Below are 20,062 nucleotides of genomic sequence, written 5' to 3'. Positions count from 1 at the left end.
TCCTGATTGAGATCCACCAGCCTCACTGCACCCATCTTGGCCCATTCCCGTTGCACTTTATTATCCAGCATTCTATAGGAGACCTTTTTCCCCAGTACATTTATGACAAGGGAATTTTTCCATGGAGCACACCATTCTTCAAATTCCTCTTGGGAAACAGGGATTGTTGGGCAAGGGTCAAGTTCCTCTGTGTCACCCTCCGAAATCTCCTTCTCTTCATAGAAATCGTTCTCTGGACATTCCATCTCCTTCATAAGACTATTTAAATCCGTGAAGGCTTTCCCTCCACCGGAAGATAATAGGCTTTCCATATATGATTTGGAGGTATTTTTGTTGGATAATGAATCAGCACCAAGCTCCTCCATGTTGGCATCTTCAATAGGATCAGAATTCTCCGTAATCGACTTCGTTTTGACTTTTTTCGTACTTCGCAATAGAGGGTCATCGTCGGATGATGCTTCCTTCTCCAAAACCCTAACAGAGCCGCTCACCATACTGTCAAATTGTAACTATTATATAAGACTTTAATGATACGTCGAGATTGGTAGTAGAGACTAATTTAGAGGATTATTTCATACACTCAATTTATAAGTAGCTTTATTTAATTGTAACTACTTAAATTAAACTCCATGAAAGAATTGTCCATTAAATAAGAAAAATAGTGTTAGGAGATTCGAACTCATATAAACAAAATTAAAGTTATATATAATATCTTATGATTAGAAACACATAATTTTTCCTCTTATTTAAGTAGCTAAGATTAAAAACAAATTAAAATACAACTTTTTTTTAATATAGTCAATCATCATTTAAATAAATTTTAATTTTGATTATTTCTACATGATTATGTGTGTTAATTTTATTTTTTTTTGGAAAGATAAAAAATATTACAAAGATGAACCTAGATCCACATATTTCTAACTACTACAATCCTTCTCACCCAATTAATAATTTACCCTAATAATTTTATGTGTGCTAAATTTAAAGTTTACTTTCTTAAACTAAAAATTTGAATAAATTGACTTTATTTTATATAAAGATGATATCCATTTTAATAACTAATTTTTTCCCACTTGCACATGACTTTTTTTTTTTTTTTTTTCTTTTTACTTTCTTATTTATTTTCTCTTTTTACTATACATTTATTTTATTTTTATTTGGAACAACTTATAACTATCACTCTTCCTTTTTATATTTTTATTTAACTTTTTCTCTTTATAATCACTCACTATATTATTTTTCTCTTTTTTATTTTATTTTATTTCATTATTTTTTTTAAAATAGAGAGATATGAAATGTTTTTTTTTCTTCTAGTACTAATGGATCTATTTATGTTAAACACGGACCTCTATCTTATACAAAAACATCTTGAAGAACTTTACTTTGACGAGAAATTTCTAAAGATTTTTTTTAACTTTTTATCTAATTCAATTTTATTTATTTATTATAATTATTTATAAATTAAATTTAATATTTTAAAATAAATTATCAATAAATAAAAATAATATTATATTATAATATAAATTACTTTCATAAATTTAAAATATAATTTATATATTTAAAAATATCTATTTATATAAATTTTAAATATAATTTATATAGTCAAACATAATACTTATTTGTATATATATATAATTTATTATAAATTTTAGTTATTTATAATAAACAGTTAGTCTATACATTACACATACTAAAATATTAGATGATATTATTTCTTTTAACTCAATATAAGAAAAATAGCTAATTTATATGCAAATTAAAAATTAGTAAATGTCATTTGCTAATCTGAATTAAAATATTTGTTTTCTATATTTTTTTATTATTAAAATTTGACATAAAATATTAAAAATAAAATTTCAAATAAGTAAAATATATTTTTGGTTTAGTATGACACACCAATGCCTTCAATGTTTACTATTTGTAGTGGTGGTAGTTTGGTGGTAGGCATATTCTTTGAATAATCTCCGACTTTAACATGAAAAATTATTTAAATATCCCTCAATTTAATCAATTAATTGTTAGGTATTTTAGCCGTGTTTGATGGGTTATATAACTCAAATATTAAAGCATACAACATCATCCATTACAAGAGGTTGTTCAGCACATCCCATAATTATTCTAATAACCGTCACTTACACGGCTAAATTTAATTTTTATGTGTTATAATTTTTAATGTATTTTTTTATTGATTTTATTTTATAAATATTTTAAAATTATACATACACTTATATTATATATAACATAAAAAATTGTATATTTATTAATATATTATATAATTTTAATTTACATAATTTTTATTTTAATATATATATATATATATATTTGATTAGATATTTTAATGATAAAAGATAATTTTAATTAAATTTTTAATTATATATTTTTCCTTTATGAATACATTTTCATCATTAAAAAAATAACTAAATAATTAAAAAATAAAACATGCATATATATTATTTAAATTATATTATCTAATATCAAAGAGTGTGAGATTTTCATTTATATTTTTAAATTATATATATATATATATTATGTATGTTATCATATATATTATTTTTTCCCCTAGCATCATTAATTAATAATGCATATAAGTATACAAGTTTGATGTTGATATTTCAAGTCTCACTCTCTTTACATATTTAGGGTATATCATGTAAAAATGATCTTTTATATGAGAATGATAAGCACAAACTTTAAACTAAAATAGATGACTTATTACATTAAAGAGAAAACTCATGTAAAATCATAATCACATTCACAACCACTATTATCATTGTATATTACCATATTGTCACCACTACGACCACTACTAACAATAGTAATGATGACGATAAAAATGACAATAATGATAATAATGATGAATATGATAATGACAATAATGATAATAACATAAATGATGGTGACATTAATGATAATGATACTAATAAAAAAATAACACTAATAGTAACAATTATGATTGTGATTTTAAGTAAATCTTTTAATTTAAAATTGTCTATCTTTGTCTAAGAGATGATTTTCATTCTCACATAATTAAGGTCATTCTTATATAATACACCTTAAAAAAATTTCAAATTCAATTTTATTTAGATCAAAATAATGATGATAGTGTAGATAAGTGAAATTTTCTAAATTCTAATAGTAGATGTTTTTTTTTTTTTTAATTTCAAAGAGGTGCATTTTCATAATACGGATATTCATTACCGTTGATTTTAGTTTTATTAAATTGATAAATAATGTAGCACTTTATAAAAAAAATAATTATTATAAGGGTAAAAGTATCTTTATCTTTATATATATATATATATATATATATATATATATAACTTCTATCCATATAAAGATACATTTTTTACTGTATTTTTTTCCCCTCACATTCCTTTCATCTCTATTTCTTTTATAAGCCAAACAAAGTGTAAATCACCCATTTATTATGCTTGATTTTTCGAGTTATGATTATGTAACAGAGTTAAATCAATATTTGTCTTAAAAAAAAACAAAATATCTCTGTCCCATGAGTATGTACTTAACTAGTTCAAAGTTAAGTATGCACAAATATTTTTAGTTTCGAACTTTATTGCTATTGTTGTTATTCTTATTGATAAATAAAAAATAAAATTAGTTCAGAGTTTGTTTTATGATAAGTTCTTGGCTCAGTTGGCTGAAGACTAACATTGCCTTATTCAAATTAATTGGGAAAATTTTGTATATTTGTGCTTGTTTGTAATAACCGACCTGAGTCTACGACTTTTCCTCAAAAAGCCACTGTTTGTAATAACTGATCTTGTGTTAATCTCCCTCCTTCCTGATTGACAATACCATGTTTGTTTTACTCACTAGATCATAATCCTGGTTCCTGACGCTTATGTTAGAGTGGTATGTATGATTTTTTAACAGTTGTATTTAATGCTAATAGCTATTTTTGGTTTTAATAATGAAGTCAATTTTTTTATTTCATGTTGTATGTTGATATGGAGGTTAAAATGGTGTCCTACCGAAGGTAAGTGGTTTATCACAGTAAGTGCATTCTTCTTCAAGTAAAGTTATTATTAAACAGATTAAAGGCATTGTATTTCTTTTAGCTCCCCTTCTTTCAATTATTACTGGTTATGAATTGGAACATATATATATGCACTAATTGGATTCTCACTTTGTTACAGGCTTGATAGAGTCCAGTCTACTCATTATATCAAAAAGCTGCGTTGGCCTTTGTGGGCATCTGAAAATTGAGGCTAGCTATCCCACCCTTTGAGGTGCCTCCAACGTAGCGAGGAGATTAGTCACTGCTGTCGGCGGTAGATACTCCACGGACAAAAAAAAAAAATGAATGATTAAATTCAGGATAAAACTTAAATGTTGTAATATAAGTGTGTTTTTCTCTTATTAAAACTGGAGTTATATTTCAATAATATACATTCATATATAATGAAATCCTTTATTATACATTTTATATTTGTATAACTCTCTCTTATTTAAAAATAAAGTGATACTTCAATCATGACCTCATGTATAAGTGAAAATCAAACGATAATCTTTAATTAAAGTATACAAATACTTGACCACTTACACTAATGGAATTCAATCATGTCGAAATGAAACTCAAATTTTAATAATAAAAAAAAAACCTGTAATACCATATCTAAGTTGTCCTTAAATTTATTGGATACCTCATTTGCTTGGCTATGAATTGACTCTGCTTGTAGATTTCTAGATAGATATGCAATCAAGTAAATTCATCTTAATTGCTCATTTATAAATGTCATGCTCTTTATGTAAATTATACATAAGCCAGGTAGTTCAGAAAAAGAATAAAAACAAAGAGTACCGGCATAAAAGAAATGTCAACCACGGCTCCAGTAAAGATTAACTAGTTATTGCATTAGTCTTCTAAAGATTTTTCACCAAACTAGTCTTTTAAGGATTTAAAGATTAACTAGTTAGGATTTGATTGGATAAACTTCTACAAAAGTACTGAAAAAAAAAGAGAAAAGTGAAATAAATTTTTCTACAGGTTAAAATTAACTTATGTATAAACTAATTTATAAAAATTCTCTCATAACTTCTCTTAAAAATTACAAATTAGCTTATTAATAAATTAGTTTTGACTTATAGAAAAACTTATTCTATTTTTTCTTAATATTTTTTTCCTAAAAGTGTTTCTGAAAACACTTATCCACACAAGCATGTTCTAAAGTGACTGCCATATACTCAAATCAATTTTATTGTTTGTTTTTGAGCAAAGTTAAGCATGTAAATAAATAAATAAAAACCTGAACCGCCATTTGGAGACGGTAATAATATATTAACCCTGGAGACCAAAAACATAGAAGAGTACTAATAATTGATCGTCTATTGATCCTTGATGATGAAGGGGGCACATTCAGAGACAAAATTTTACCTTTTTTTTTAACAATCAACAACATTTATAAATAACTCTAATCTATACTAATGTATTGATGTCACGGGCAAAACTTAACTTTCACAGCGTTGCTCTTACACTCACAACTTTGATTCAAACTTAACAAATGGCTGAATTGAATGAAACGAAGCAACTTCCTCACAATACTTCATTCTCATCAGACTTGATCAGATAAAAATTATAGAGAAACCTATAGGAACAGAAAAATGTTCCTGCATTTTCATGATTAGGAGAAGATCAAAACCTTTCTGCCAATCTGGCAGTAACTGCTCTTAGTTTTGAATATACCTTTCCTGCTGGTGATCCCAGGATCAGGCTACAAAGAGAATCCCTGGCAATCTTTATGTTAGCAAAAGAACCCAATATGTGAATTTTGGTGTCAGCAATCACAATTCTTGTCTTTGACGCATTCTCAATAGCAAACTTTGTTTTACCACCTTTACCAGATAACCTTCCAATAGCACGAGACAAGTGATCACCTCGAAGTGTTTTAACATCCTTGATCTCAAAGGACTCGATGTAAAGCTCATCCAAACGCAGAAGAGCAATGGCATCAATGACATCAAAACCCAGCATGAAAGCATGGACAAAATCAGCACATTTCTGCAGGTTACTGATATCAGGTGTATCATGTCTTGTCTTCAGCTCAACCCTACGAGCCTTCAAATTCATGCGGACATCGATTTTCATCTGTTCATATATTGGAGTATAGATATCCATCCAAGCTTTCTTAAGAGGGGTATATCGATGAGGTGGAACATTCACCTTGCGGAACTGAATCTGACCATCAGACATTTCATGAGGCTTCAAAGGCTCAAACTTCGGCTTTGGTGGCAAAGGTTTGGCCTCAGATGGGACAGTCTCAACTTCCATGGTAGAAGATGCCTGATTTGACTCCATTCTACAACTGTTCCAAAAGCCTCCAAAAATAAGTTGATTTAAAATATACAAAAGTAAACACGTTAGTTGAATGTAAAGAAGCCAAATCTATTTTCTGCAATTCTAGATATGAGCGACATAATTATCAATCACAAATTGCGGCACAGGGTGGCTGGTCCCAGAAACACTACAGGGGAATAGCATAACAGCTGCCAATCAGAGGATTATAAACCCAACATAAACATTGCCTTGTCAGTAGACTCAACCTTGTGAACATAGACAAGTCAAGTAGAGGCTAGCTGTTCAGTCTGTCTCGGACTTTCAGTTTCAATTTTTTTTTCACAGAAACAGAGTAGGATTGCTGAAGCCCTAAACTTTATGTTTCAAATGAAGACTGAAATCCCCCCAAAAAAAAAAAAATAGGTTCAGCCTCACAACAAAAACAGTGGTAAAAGGGGGAATTTTCCCTCTGTTAGTCATAGCAGCTGAAATAGCCTCAATTTTCTGGAATAGCAGCCACTATTCACAGCCATGAACTCTGCTACATTTAAATGTTCCTAGCAGGTTTGAGATAGCAGCCAGAGTAGTTCAGAATGGAACCTAAGTCCAGAGTCTCCAGACTGTGCAAGAATGTTGAATTGAGAAGGCGATCCAAACCTCCTTAACTGATTGGATTATTCTCTGTTAAGGCCATTCTAATTACTAAAGTACATTTACACACTTATCAAGTACTTAAAAAAAGGAGCCACACATAAAACAGAATAATTTTACTCCCTTTTCAAATCCTGTACAATTTCTGGTGAGAAAACATAGAGTAAGAGAAACCTATTATCCACTTCCACTCATAAAAATGTTACACGGAATTAATTCAGAAAACCCAAATTTATAATACGCTCTAAAAGCAGCAAAAGCATGGATTTTTGCGAGGTTTAAGCAAAATTGTGTGAATAAATAGGGATTTAGAAAAATTTGAATGGAAGCATATATACTACTTATGAAAACACCTTTGATTAGTTGTTGTTTTCCCTTTTCTCAACCAAAACAGCGACAATCTAGTTGTTATGAATTGAATTAGGTCAATAAATTTTAACACTAGGATTTATAAGTGGGCGAGTAATGAGCATGAAAAAGAACAGAACTACACGGAGGTAAAGAGGGCAAGTAGACGAAGAACCTGATGGTGGTCGAAGCGGCGGCGGTTGCGGCGAGGAGCGGTGGTCGAAGTGGGAGATACGGTTTGCGCAGTTTCCGGCTTCGACTCTCACTCAGGGTTGTGGGCAGTGTAGTTAGGGTTTTAAAGGGACAACCCTTTGTATTTTTAAACTTGTTGGAGGCTATTATTGTCCTTTACATTTTCTAGTTATTATTAGAATTAACATTATTTTTTGCTCAAGTATGTAATTGTTCATTTATTTTTAATCATTTTTTTATCATGCTATTGGGAATTTCATACATTATTTTTTCTTAAAATATTAATTATATTAAGATTATCTCTTCTAGTTTTTTTTTTCTAATTTTTTTTAAGTTTAAGGATGAAGCAACAACCAACAAACTTAATATTAAAAGTAATAAGTGTAGAATTGAATTGAATAATGATTTCTCTAATTAAACTCAACATTTAAAAAGTAAAGAATTGAATTGAATAATGATTTCTCTAATGTTTTTTTAGATAAATTTGAATTTTTTTACCAGTCTAGTATTTTCTCTTATTAGATAATAACTTTTTTATTTTGTGATTTTTTTTTCATTCCAAATACTTAATTTATTATTTTTCATGATAAATAAAAATACTCATTTGAACATAAAAAAATTAATTTTTAATTATTATTCAATATGATCCTTTTATTTTTTTAGGACTTAATTTGATCCTTCTACTTTTAACAATTTAATTTAGTCTCCCATTTTTTATAAAAAATATTTAATATTATTCTTCTATTCGATTTCATTAATTATGTTAGTATCAATTTGAATAAAATGATAATGCTAAATATTTTTTTAAAAAGGATCTTGTTAACTAGTGTCTTTATGGCACTTGTTAATGAATTGACAAGTAAAAAATTTTATTAAAAATTAAATTAAAGATATACCAGTATATATATAAATACATTTTTAATAAAGACTTTTCACTTTTATTCTTTAATCAGTGACTTATGGCACTAGTTAGCATTTTTCTTTAAAAAATTAGATGATTAAATTAAACTATTTTAAAATAATGAAACTAAATTGAATTTTAAAAATAAAAAGAAGAGCTAAAAATATTATTTATAAAAAACATGTTCAATGTTATTTTCTTTCTTTTTTATTTCTCATCAAATATATTCACCACTTATGGTAAGATTCGTATGGAAGGCACAATGTAGTTTATAACTAAAAATTTGATGTATCTTCATGTGAAAGAAATGTTAGTAACACTTTCTAAGTTTCTATAACATTTATTTTATTATTAATTAAAGCTTATCGGATATTGCAAATTTTGCAAATTGCATATCTTATTTAATAAGTCTATCTCTTGATGCGGTAATTCCCATCAAAATTAGTGATTTTCACCCAATTATACATATAGTATTAATAAGAGAATATTGAAAAATGTGGTAGTAACATTTCTACTTTTGGTTATGCTGCACTACCAGAGGACTCTTGACTTTGTGTTTTCCATCTGACCACAACAACTCCCCAAACACATAACCTGATGCATGCTTACTTACTTCTATGCCCTTCAAAATGACTTTGAATCTCTTCTTCTCACCAAGTTCACTAAATGTCAAGGATCTTGGCTCAACCAAAACTGAAACCCCACTAGGTGCCTTGACATGCACCTCATATGTACCTGGTGACCCCACATTTGTAACTGTATGAGTAACTTCTGTAGAGTGTTTCCCAGGACCTGGCACCGTGATTGAAGGGTAGTTAAGATCATATATGTTGTAAGACTTTGGACAAATGTGGGGATCTCTTGAAAACATCTTAATCTGTGTCAGGTTGTAACCATGAGCACATAGCTAGGAAGTTCAAGTAATCAGAAGTGTTTAGATCATATACAAGTCCAGGGTCCATTGCAAGTTCTGGCTGAATGTGCCCCGCCCCATAAGCAAATGGTGTTGCTTCTTCTCTAGATTGATCCAAAATTGGTCTTTTGTTGTTGTTAACTAGTGTCATTGCTGAAATTGCATAATTTTTGGTTTGTTAGAAAAACTGAAGTAGGATATTGGTTTCTTTTAGACAAAGCTCATGTAGACTGATATAGTTAGTTAGGTATTTTTGGTAATGTTCTCGTGTCAGATATAGAGTTTCACCTCACTAATTTACATAATGAAGGTTGATATTAAAGGGATAAATTATTGAGGTAAAACTTTAATTTTGATCGAAGAACAACACTAAAACAATAAAAGTACCAGCAAGTTAGTTCTTTCTTTTACACGAGGTTCTTTTTCTCTCTTGTATACTTGTTAAGTGTGAACCAACTACCAAGTGTAAATTATTAGTTGATATTATGTATCAATCATTTATTAACTGATACACATTATTAACTAAGAATTTACGTGTCATTAACAAGGGTATGGAGGGAATGCTCTCAGGTATAGGAGAACACTATACAAAAATGCAGCACATTGTGTGAGAAGATCTTAGTGATATGGGTGAACTCTATTAAGACTTGTATGCACAACAATGGGATAGAGTCTATTAATGGGATCTTAGTGATGTATGTGAACTATATACCAGTTGTCATGATAGCAGATTTTAATGCTGCAGGGCTCCAATTGGGATAGAGTCTTTTGAGAAGGCCAATGATGCCAGAAACATGAGGGCAAGATTCAGATGTTCCTGACCCTATATTATATGGAACTCGGCGAGTATCTGACGAAAAACCAGTTGGACTAAAGGCTTCTGACCCTGCAGAAAGAATGTCCACACCTGGTGCAGTGATGTCTGGCTGAAAATGAAAATAGAAACTGTTAATTGGAAAGTTATCTTTGGATTTGAAGGGAACAAATTGAGGAGTGACTGAATGTACTAATGGAAAAGTTGTTGATGAAACAAAGGGTGAACCTTGAGGATTGTTGGCTGGATGGGGTTAGGTCCCCTAGAGGAAAATGAAGCAATCACTGGAGCTGGTTTTATTCCTAGTAGAGTTTTTGCTCTGGTCATGTAAGCCATGGGGCTCCTACAATATAATAATATAGATTAAATAAGGGTTTATTTGGGTAAACTTCTCCAAAGACAATTATTAGAGAGAAAAATAGGAAGGGAAAATGAAATAAAACTTTCTACATGTTAAAATTAGTTTATACATAAATTAATTTATAAAAGTTTTCTTTTATTAACTTCTTCAAAATTTAATTTTTAACTAATGCATAAATTAGTTTTAGTTTATGGAGAAGTTTATTTCAATTTTCCTTATTTTTTTTTCCTAGAAGTACATATGGAGAAATATATTAAATACGCCCTAATTTGTTGCTAGAACCTAGAAGCAAATTTCACCTAAAAAGATAATTTTTTTTTGGCATTTTTGAATCCAAAAAGATTGATGGTAGGAGAGATAAATTACTTGGTGTGTTCTACGTAGGAATAAACATGTTGACCATCTGTGTAATTGATGTGTGAAGTAGGCATTAAATGAGGAAATGGTACAATGTCATTGCCACGTTGCTTATTATTTGCAAGAATTAGTCCTACTGTGCCTGTAGAAAGAGCTTCCTCCTCTGCATAAGATAATCCATCAAGCTCCTTTAGGAGGCAAACCAGGATTTTCCCCTTTGCCTTTTCAGGATCGAGAGTTCCAACCCTACAGAGTTGACTGCAAGAAACCATGAAAACTGTTATTCCAAGAAGCAACATACAAACTAGACTAATTGATATGCCTCTTGGAACTCACGCCTCTTCAATTGTTGCATTAGCAGCTTTAGCATCTATGGAACTGATCAAAGAATAGAACTTCTCAAATGGCAAGCCTGAAGAAAGACTGGCTCCCTGGCAATCCAAATTGAAATATGTAAATAAATATATAAAAAAAGAGAATTCTATAATGTTTATTTTAGAGTTTAATGATGATGCATAGACAGTGTAAAACAGTTTTAAACAATCACCCAATCACAATCAATTATAAATGATAAATTTATTGACTTTTATAATATCTATCTTAAAAGTCATACAAATCATAATTTATGATTGGTTGATTGTGTAAATTTTTTTATATTGATGTAATTTAAAACACACCTAAATTATTATACATGACTATGAACCTAAGTTGAAATGAAAGAAAAAGGGTAAAATGTATTTTAGGTCCCTTAAGATTTGGTCAGAAATAATTTTAGTCCTTACATTTTAAAAATGGTGGTTGTGGTCCTCATATTCATGAAATATGGTAGATTTTGTTCTTGACCCTTTGCTTCACTAGAGACAAAATGCTACATTTTAGAAATACAAGGAGTAAAAAACTATCGTTCTTAAAATGTTTAGGGTTTAGGGTTTAGGGTTTTGGCTATGGCAATGGCACTGCCAAGGGTGGCTCCCCCAGAGCCTATGTTGCAGCCTACAAGGTGTGTTGGCTTGGGACAATGAAGATTGAATGCACTGATGCAATATCATGGAAGCTTTTGAGGCTGCTATAAGTGATGGGGTTGATGTGATTTCTTGTTCCCTGGGGCATTCTACTGCAACAGAATTTTTTGAAGATGGGATTTCCATAGGGGCTTTCCATGCAATTGCCAATGGTATAGTAGTAACTGCTGGTGGAGGCAATGCAGGACCAGAACCTGGAACTGTAACTAATGTGGCACCATGGATTTTTAGTGTTGGTGCTAGCACAATAGACAGAGACTTTGCTAATTATATTGCACTTGGTACCAAGAAGCACATAATGGTATATTGGTATCGTTTTCTTTTTGGTAAAAAGTCTTTCAAGTCCCTCTAGTTTTGTCAAAATTGGTTTTAGTCCGTACATTTTAAGAGTTTAGGGTTTAGGGTTTAGGGTTTAGGGTTTAATATGACATTTGCTCCTTGAACAAAGTTACCTCCAGCAATTGACAAAGTTGACGTACCATGGTTTAATATGTCTCGTGCTGTGTAAAGGGATGTGTCAAGTTTTCCAAATTTTGACTCATAACCATTGCTGAAAAATCTCGCTCCTATTAATTTCCCGCACACTTTTTTTATTAATAGAAAAAATTATAATGACAGTGACAAAGTTTGAACTCAAGACTATATAATACTATTTCAATCCCTATCAATAGACCAACCCTAGAAGTTATAATTTCGTACACAACAATGACAACATAAAGGAATGAGAAATTTTCTTTTGAAACAAAAGAAGGAAACTGGGGAAAAGGTAGTTTCCTTGTTTGTTATTACAGTGCATTATTGGTTATGCATATTGTGGTGAATGGTGATCAAGTCTTCAAGATCAAGTGGAACTACATTTATGTAGTCATGGTTTGTCAATGAACAACACTTGCATTAGCTGAGCAAGTTATATATTATTTGATGTTTTGGTTGTTTCAAAAATGCAATTCTTGTCTTACTTAACAAAATATAACCATGCAAAAGAAAGTTTCTGGCTTATACCTTCTAAATAAAGTGAAAATTAAGTGGATGATGAGTATAATATCAATTTACTCATGATTTTTAATCATTTGATAGTGTTAAAATCTGCATACATGAAAATTAAAGTCATTTTTATTTATTGGAACATTGTTTTAAGTCAATTTACATGAATATAATCTTCTAAGTTAATTATATGTTTCTTGAGGTGAAAATAGAGGACAAACCTGTTGCAGGTAAAATTGTCAAGTTGGCAGATACCTTTCCATCTTGATGGGACAGGGCCCATTCCCTCATCACTGAAACTTTTAGATTCAGGCCAAACACCTATTTAAGAGTCAAGAAACTTTTGGATTAACAAAACATATGTGCACACACATTTTCATAAATTGCAATTCTGTTTCAGAGCCAATCTGTATTACTTCTGGAGCATTTTTTCAAACGTGTGTAGTTTGCTAAAGGATTAAATTGGGGGAGAAAAATCAGTAAAATCATGACAACTTGAAACATTATCCAATCCAAAAATAAAACAGTTTCTGTCTTTAGATACACTATACACTGACACGTATAGGATATTTAACAAAACATATTTTGAAGCCAAACCTTTAGGGATAAGAGTCAGTGGATAAATCTTAAAAAATGTCTTTTGGTCTCTTAAAATATTTTAAAATGTTTATTTTAATTTTTTTTGAAAAATTAATATGTTTTTAGTTCTTACATTCAATCTTTGATCATAGATTAAAATCACATCAATTTTAATAAAATACAAAGATTAAAAATAAATTAATTTTTAAGAAACTAAAATCAACATCTTAAAATATTTTAAGGAATTAAAATCATTTAAATTTGTATGATAACCAAACTCATTAGAACACTAGAAAAAGAACATACTTTTCTTAGGAAAAAGGCAAGAAGCAGCCTCCTCCTTTGAAAATCCAACAAAAGATTTGACTGACTATGAGGATAAGAATCTAACCTGTATCAATGTTACCAATGATTACTCCCTCACCATATCTTGCCTTCTCCCATATGGAGTCTTTGGAAACTACTCCATCACTCCCTAGACCAAGAAATTCCCATGATCTAGTGGTTTGCAATTTGTGCCCTTTGTTCTGAAACACAGACACAACATTGGGATTCTCTGCACCCATCAAAACAACACAACAGGTTTTAGACTCAAAAGAACATGAATTTTGGTTTTACGATCTCAAAGATGACAACAAAGCAAAAGAGAGTGGAAATGTGATGGATTTGCAAGAGGATTACTTGCTAACTCTAGTGCTTCTTCTTCTTCAAGTACAGCAGCAAAACCATTGATGTGTTTACTTATGAATAAAATATTGCTTCTTTGGCCTTCTCATGGCTGTGAAGGAAATATAAGTTATTGAGTAGTCAACTTCATCTATCCTATTCTATAAGAGTATGTTTGGATAAACCTCTGTATAACAACGTCTGTATAAGAGTTTATTGGATTCTATGTGTACCTCCTCAAGTGTGAGGCTAATAATTTGTAATGAGAATTTGTTGCAGACTCAAGATCACTTGCTGAAGGGTTTGGGCCATGAGAATGTGATCCTAAGTATACAATATAAGACTGCAACAAAGGAAAGAAAAGCTTAACAAACCATTAAGCATTAACTTGCATAAGCAAATTTATAACATATTCTGAAATTGAAAATAAACTGAGTCAAAATTCAGCCAAGTGAAACTACATGGAGAAATGAACTTACCCTTTTGATGGCATGGGAGGATTGTTGCAAGAAAGAGCAAAGAAGCAAGAATGAGATGAGGTGGAGAAAAGAGAAACCCATTGTGTTCCACAATATGAGGTTGTCACCTTGAGCCTATGCTTTCACATGCATGTTTCAATTGTTCTTGAAGTGATAAATCAACGAGTTACGTGGAAGAATTGAATTTCGTTCTGTTTCGAAAGCAACATTCCACACAATCAATCAACCATGCAGGGAAACGAACTTTCAAAATAACACTTCATGAGTGACTAATTCTTCAAAGTAAATAATAAAATTTTCAAATATCTTTTGTTACATATCATGGGTATTTTTAAGGGAGAGAATTTTTCTATAGCCAGATGAAACTATTCTTTAAATATTTAACACATGTATATACTTAATACCATTAATTAAGCTGGAATAATCTTTGTGCCAATGATAATTATCATATATTAAAATAATAACCTCGTACATATCTTCTATTATGCTACTATTCTTGTATGCTTTGAATTATTGTCTTGTCAAGGAGGTTAGCAAACCTACTTATTATAATTAGTTAAAATTTATCATAAAAAAATTATGAGTGAAATTTATTAAATAAGATGGAAATTCACATAATTTTATTATTTGTAATGAAAATTAATTAATAAAAAATAATATATTTTAAAAAGTGTTTCAGATAGTGTATTTTTCTCTTAAATATAAAACAAACAGTTTTGGAGTAGTAGTTTGGTTCACTTGGTGCTTTTTTCCTTCATGGACTCATTTCTAAAGCCCATACAATTACTAAACTTGTGGAGAGCTCCACTTTGGATCATGATATATACACCTCTTTTTTTATAAGTACACTCCTTTTTTTTTTTTTAAATTTAAATTCTTAAAATGTTCTTAATTTTTATTATTTTTTTTAATTTTTTAATTTTACACTCCTAACATTTAATTTAACACTTTTTTTACATACCTTTTTGTCCTTATTTTCACATGCACCCTCTTAATTTTTCTTCAACTCCACCTATTTTTGTAAGTAATTTTTAATTCTTTTAGTTTTATATTATTCTTTTACCTTTCCTCTTTTAGTTTTTCACTAATTTCACTATCTGCATAGAACTCTAGAATAGTGAAAATGTCTTTTTCATAACACTAAACTTAATGTTAAGGTTTTTGCTAGGGTGAAAGGAAAAGAAGTGTTGGAAGAAAAAATGTGAGTCTAATTTGATAGAAATTATCGAGAAAATTATAAGTACCTACAATGTTGTTGTCTACCAGTTTTTTAATCTTATTGCATGTGAAAAAGTGAAAGAAGTGAGAAAATAAAAGAGTAATCTAAAAATCAAGAGAACTAAAACTACCTACTAAAATAGGTGAGAAATTAGAGAAAGACAAGATGGTGCATGTGAAAACTGGAAAAGAAGAGGAAGGAAGTATGTGAAAAGAAAAAATAGTAAATTGAAAGTTAAAGGTGTAAAATTAAAAATTTAAAGAATAAAAAAATTATAAATATTTTAGAATTTTTTTAAAAAAATTAAAGGAGGTGTATTTATAAAAAAAGGAGGTGTATATCATTAGCCCTCCACTTTTCATCCTTTCTAAAAGGCTTGGACTTTTATTTGGCCCAATTCTAAAACACATCTTTAGTAAAATATATTTCAATTTTTTACAAAATTAATAATATAAGCCTGCTTTTTCTTTGGTAAGACTTTGTATCGGTAGATATTATTTAGTAAGACTCAAACATAATTCATTTATTAAAAGTATTGATCTATGTGCCCAAAAAAAGCATCGGTCTAGGATCATATATCGGTATCAATAAAATGACGATTGATTAGGTCTAATTTCTTTTGTTGTTAAATTCTATGAAGTGATTTTAATTCCTATAAATATGTTTTTATCGGTTTGTTTCTTCATTTTTTTTTTCCATTTCTTTTGCTCGTTGTAAATTTTAAAATTTATGAAATTGGTTTATGTCATCATAGAGGTAATATAGACGCGTCACTAATAGTAACATATGAGGTGTCATGACTATTTATTAGTCACATAGACATTTAACAATGCATAACTATTTAAATAAATAAATAAATTTAAGAGGTCTAAAACTAAAAGAATAGATGTTAAAATAGGAAAAATCAGGTTAGCTAGGTTGATATGAATGGTACATAAATTTCTCTTAAAAATATATCAAGTTTAATTTTTTAAAACTGAAATCCATCAAAATTAATTTCAAACTGAATTAAGTTAATGGAATAGGAAAAATAATAAAAATCTAACTGGTGTATTTTTTTTTACACTAAATCTTAGTACATTTTTTTCCTATAGACATGTTCCATACAACATTTCAAAAGTAAAGACTAATTTTAGTACATGTTTAGTTTTATATTAAGGTATTTTGGATATATTTTTCAATAAACAATTTTAAAATAAAATAAAATAAAATATTTTTTATAAATTAAAAATAATTATTTAAAAAGCTTGTATTGTATTGTTTTATTTATTTATTTTATCCCCTTAAAAATTATTCCTGAAAAAAATTATTAAAAACGTGACCATATTAGTACTAATATTACTAAAGAGTAGTTTCTGCAATTTTTTTTCTTCATTTTGTTGACTTGAAAACACTACCAGATAGACGTATTTAACGTGCAAAAAAGAACTCTTAATTCAAACAGTTAAACCGTAAACATCAATGCGTAGGCTTTTTTATCCCACTAAATTAAAAAAAATAAAAAATACATGAAATAAATTAAATAAAAAAAATGATTTACTGAAATAGGTGATTTTGGACACGTAGGAGTACACGTGGCATGGAAAACGCATGGGGTGGACGTTTTTTATAAAAAGTCTCCTCCCCAAGCGCCTTTAGTTGCTGATGTGGCAGCTGCTACACTTTGAGAAGAAGGAGCAGGGGGGCAGGCGTTTTTTGGAAAGAGCCTCCCATGGGCGCCTTCTATTTATGGCAAGTTTGAAAAGAAAGAGCATGGGGGTAGGCACCATCTGTTGCAATGCGCCTCCCCCCTAGAAATTTAATTAATTATTAATTGAAAATTGTTCCGGCCAATGGGTGGATTAAGGTTTTTTCCTAGATCAAGCTTCCGAGCTAGAGCATTCAAAAGTGTAATCTGCCTTCTTAGCTTTAGGGTTTTAGGTTTTATACTTTCTCGCTCATGGGCCTCATGGGCCCCGTGAATGTGGGGATTTCCTTAACCGTTATTATTTGGATAACACTTGGCGAACGCGAGGATCTTCGATCAGGTCCCGACCGACAAGACCCATACCGAGGGACTGGTCGGGTACTGGCCGAGCGGGGTCTTAAAGGCGAGGGGGATCGGAATGGGACCGATCTGGCTTACACAAATAGCCAACTCGGTCATAGGCCGAGTGACCCCAAAAAGGCGGGGGGGGGGGGTCGGCCGAGGTCGTAGTCGGCTCATCGCCAGGGAGAGGGTAAGGTCGGATACCGATTAGCCTGTGAAGGTAAACAAATTGGAAATCAGCCGTGACGGTACACTTGCCTTCCAGCCTTGAGCCTATGAGGCGAAAAGGCTAAAGCAACTGTCCCTTTTAATAACATCGAAAATAGGCTGAGAGCGTGTATCGGAAATCGACCGGGACGGTACACTTGCCTTCCAGCCTTGAGCCTATGAGGCGAAAAGGCTAAAGCAACTGTCCCTTTTAACGGCATCGGCAATAGGCTGAGAGTGTGTATCGAGAATAAACCGAGACGGTACGAAGTCAGGTTAGATTTTGGACGAGTCAAATCTAAATAGGGTTTAGCTGGAAAGCCTTCTCAGTCAGGGTTGGTCGGTCAAATTCCGATGAGTTGGTCTTGGGCCTCAGAGTGTTGTATACGAAAAGTCATGTATAACTTGTCTCTTCACCTTACCCTTGAAGAGACACCCATTTATTGTAGCGCCGTCATCGTAGTAGACACATTATTGCAGTGCCACGTGTCGTGCGTTTTGTGTAACTTGAGCGTGTGGGGCCTTTGGGATCAGAGGGGCGTGGCGCTTCACGCGTGTTGTCCACTCGAGCCCTCCCATGCGCGCCCTTTCAAATCTATATATACATACCCTTAGTGAAGGGCAAGTGTTTTTCCCCCCATTTCCTCCCTTGCCAGTGTTTCTTCTCTGGCGAGTTTTCTCCCTTTTCTGCGTCTTCTCACGGTGGTACACGGCGGTTCTTGTGGCAGCTTTGAGTGGGGAAGAGGTGTTTGTGAGCCTTTAGGTACACCTACCTACTTTATCGCGTTCTTGTGTCTAAGTTTTCTGGTTGTTTAAGAAAATTGGGTCCTTTAAAGCATGGCATCCGTAAATCATAGGGAGATTTATGAATGGGTGAAGGATGACGTACTGAGGTGCGAGTCTTCCATAAACTCCTGGCCCATGATGGAGAGTTTTAATAGGGAACACGTAGTGTCGCGAGGCCCCGAGGACGTCTTAGTCTGTGAACCTTGTGCAGATAGGGAGCCCGTATGCGTGAGTTCAGCTTCTGAGCGTTTCACTTTTTGCTATGCCACTCTCATTTCCAAACTTAGGGTTAGGTGGCCCCTTACCGAGTGTGAGAAAGGAGTGCTCCAGCGTTTGAATGTTGCCCCGACCCAGTTCCACCCAAACAGCTGGGCCTTTGTCAGGGGCTTCGAAATATTGTGTATTGGGCTCGGTATAACTCCGACCACCAACGTTTTTTTTTTACTTTTTTGAAGGTCGGTCTTCTAAGCGTAGTAGTTGGATGTCCGTGAGTGGGGTGTCGGGTCGGGGGTTGTTAACCTTATTTTAATCATCCTACAAGGATTTCAAAAAGTCTTTTTTTCGCGTCCGATGCCTTCCAGGACACGAGGATGTATTTACGGGGTATCTCCTTTTTTGGAACAAGAACACAGCATCCTATGGCGGGCTAGATCTCGAGTCATTCTCCGAGAAAGAACGAGAGGACGTTAAAAAACTCGAAGGTCTTAAAACTCTTTTCAACACTGCGAAACTCCTAGATCTAGAAAATAGGCCTCAAGAATTGAAAAATATATATAGGTATTATGTTGTGAATTGAAAATATATATAGGTATTATGTTGTTTGAATGCTTTGTAGTATTAAATTCTTATGATTCTACTTTTGCTCCTTTGTATAACTTGCGAATGCGTTTTGCAGAGAGGATGGCTAGTCTAAGCAATCGGGAGTTGGCAAAGCTGTGGAAGCAACAGAAGGCTTCCTAGGTCGCCGGATTGGAGGAGTCGGCGACTGAGAAGGTCGGCGCTACCGGTAGGCCGAGTCCCTTGGTCAAGAATGTGGCCGAGCCGTCCCACAAGCGTCGCCGAGAATCCAATAAGCATATCTCGGTGGTGAACCTGGAAACACTAGTAGCTGCCGAGGGAGATAAGGGCGAAGCTGAAGTGCAATCTACTGAAAGGACTTTGAGCATGTGCCTTGGGGATAACTGGGACCCTGTGGATCTCGGGGCCGATCGTGGTAAAACTTTATCTTTCTGGGATGAGAAATTTAACCATTCCGCCCATAT

The 20,062-nt window shown here is 31.9% G+C and overlaps 1 protein-coding gene and 1 pseudogene across 2 annotated transcripts; both read right to left on the bottom strand.

The window, feature by feature from the left end:
* Window positions 1–5,257: 5,257 nt before the first annotated feature.
* LOC109797546 (uncharacterized) lies at window positions 5,258–7,601 on the bottom strand. Its single transcript, XM_020357650.3, has 2 exons — window positions 7,467–7,601; window positions 5,258–6,320 (listed from the first exon to the last, which is right to left on the bottom strand). Exon 2 carries the CDS (start codon window positions 6,311–6,313, stop codon window positions 5,651–5,653), a length of 663 nt encoding a protein of 220 aa, XP_020213239.1. The 5' UTR covers window positions 6,314–6,320; window positions 7,467–7,601; the 3' UTR covers window positions 5,258–5,650.
* A 134-nt stretch (window positions 7,602–7,735) lies between these two features.
* LOC109801132 (subtilisin-like protease SBT5.4) lies at window positions 7,736–14,739 on the bottom strand (annotated as a pseudogene). The gene is made up of 10 exons (XR_014432602.1): window positions 14,560–14,739; window positions 14,314–14,423; window positions 14,096–14,192; window positions 13,806–13,970; window positions 13,057–13,156; window positions 11,166–11,260; window positions 10,839–11,087; window positions 10,340–10,454; window positions 10,010–10,223; window positions 7,736–9,450 (listed from the first exon to the last, which is right to left on the bottom strand). The product of XR_014432602.1 is annotated as a subtilisin-like protease SBT5.4 (transcript).
* Between the last annotated feature and the right edge of the window lie 5,323 nt (window positions 14,740–20,062).

The sequence above is a fragment of the Cajanus cajan genome, chromosome 3, assembly GCF_000230855.2.
Source record: "Cajanus cajan strain Asha chromosome 3, NIPB_CcT2T_4, whole genome shotgun sequence".
Classification (NCBI taxonomy): Eukaryota; Viridiplantae; Streptophyta; class Magnoliopsida; order Fabales; family Fabaceae; genus Cajanus; species Cajanus cajan.
The sequence above is the reverse complement of the archived record's forward strand: the minus strand, read 5'-3'. Positions and strand labels throughout refer to the sequence as shown.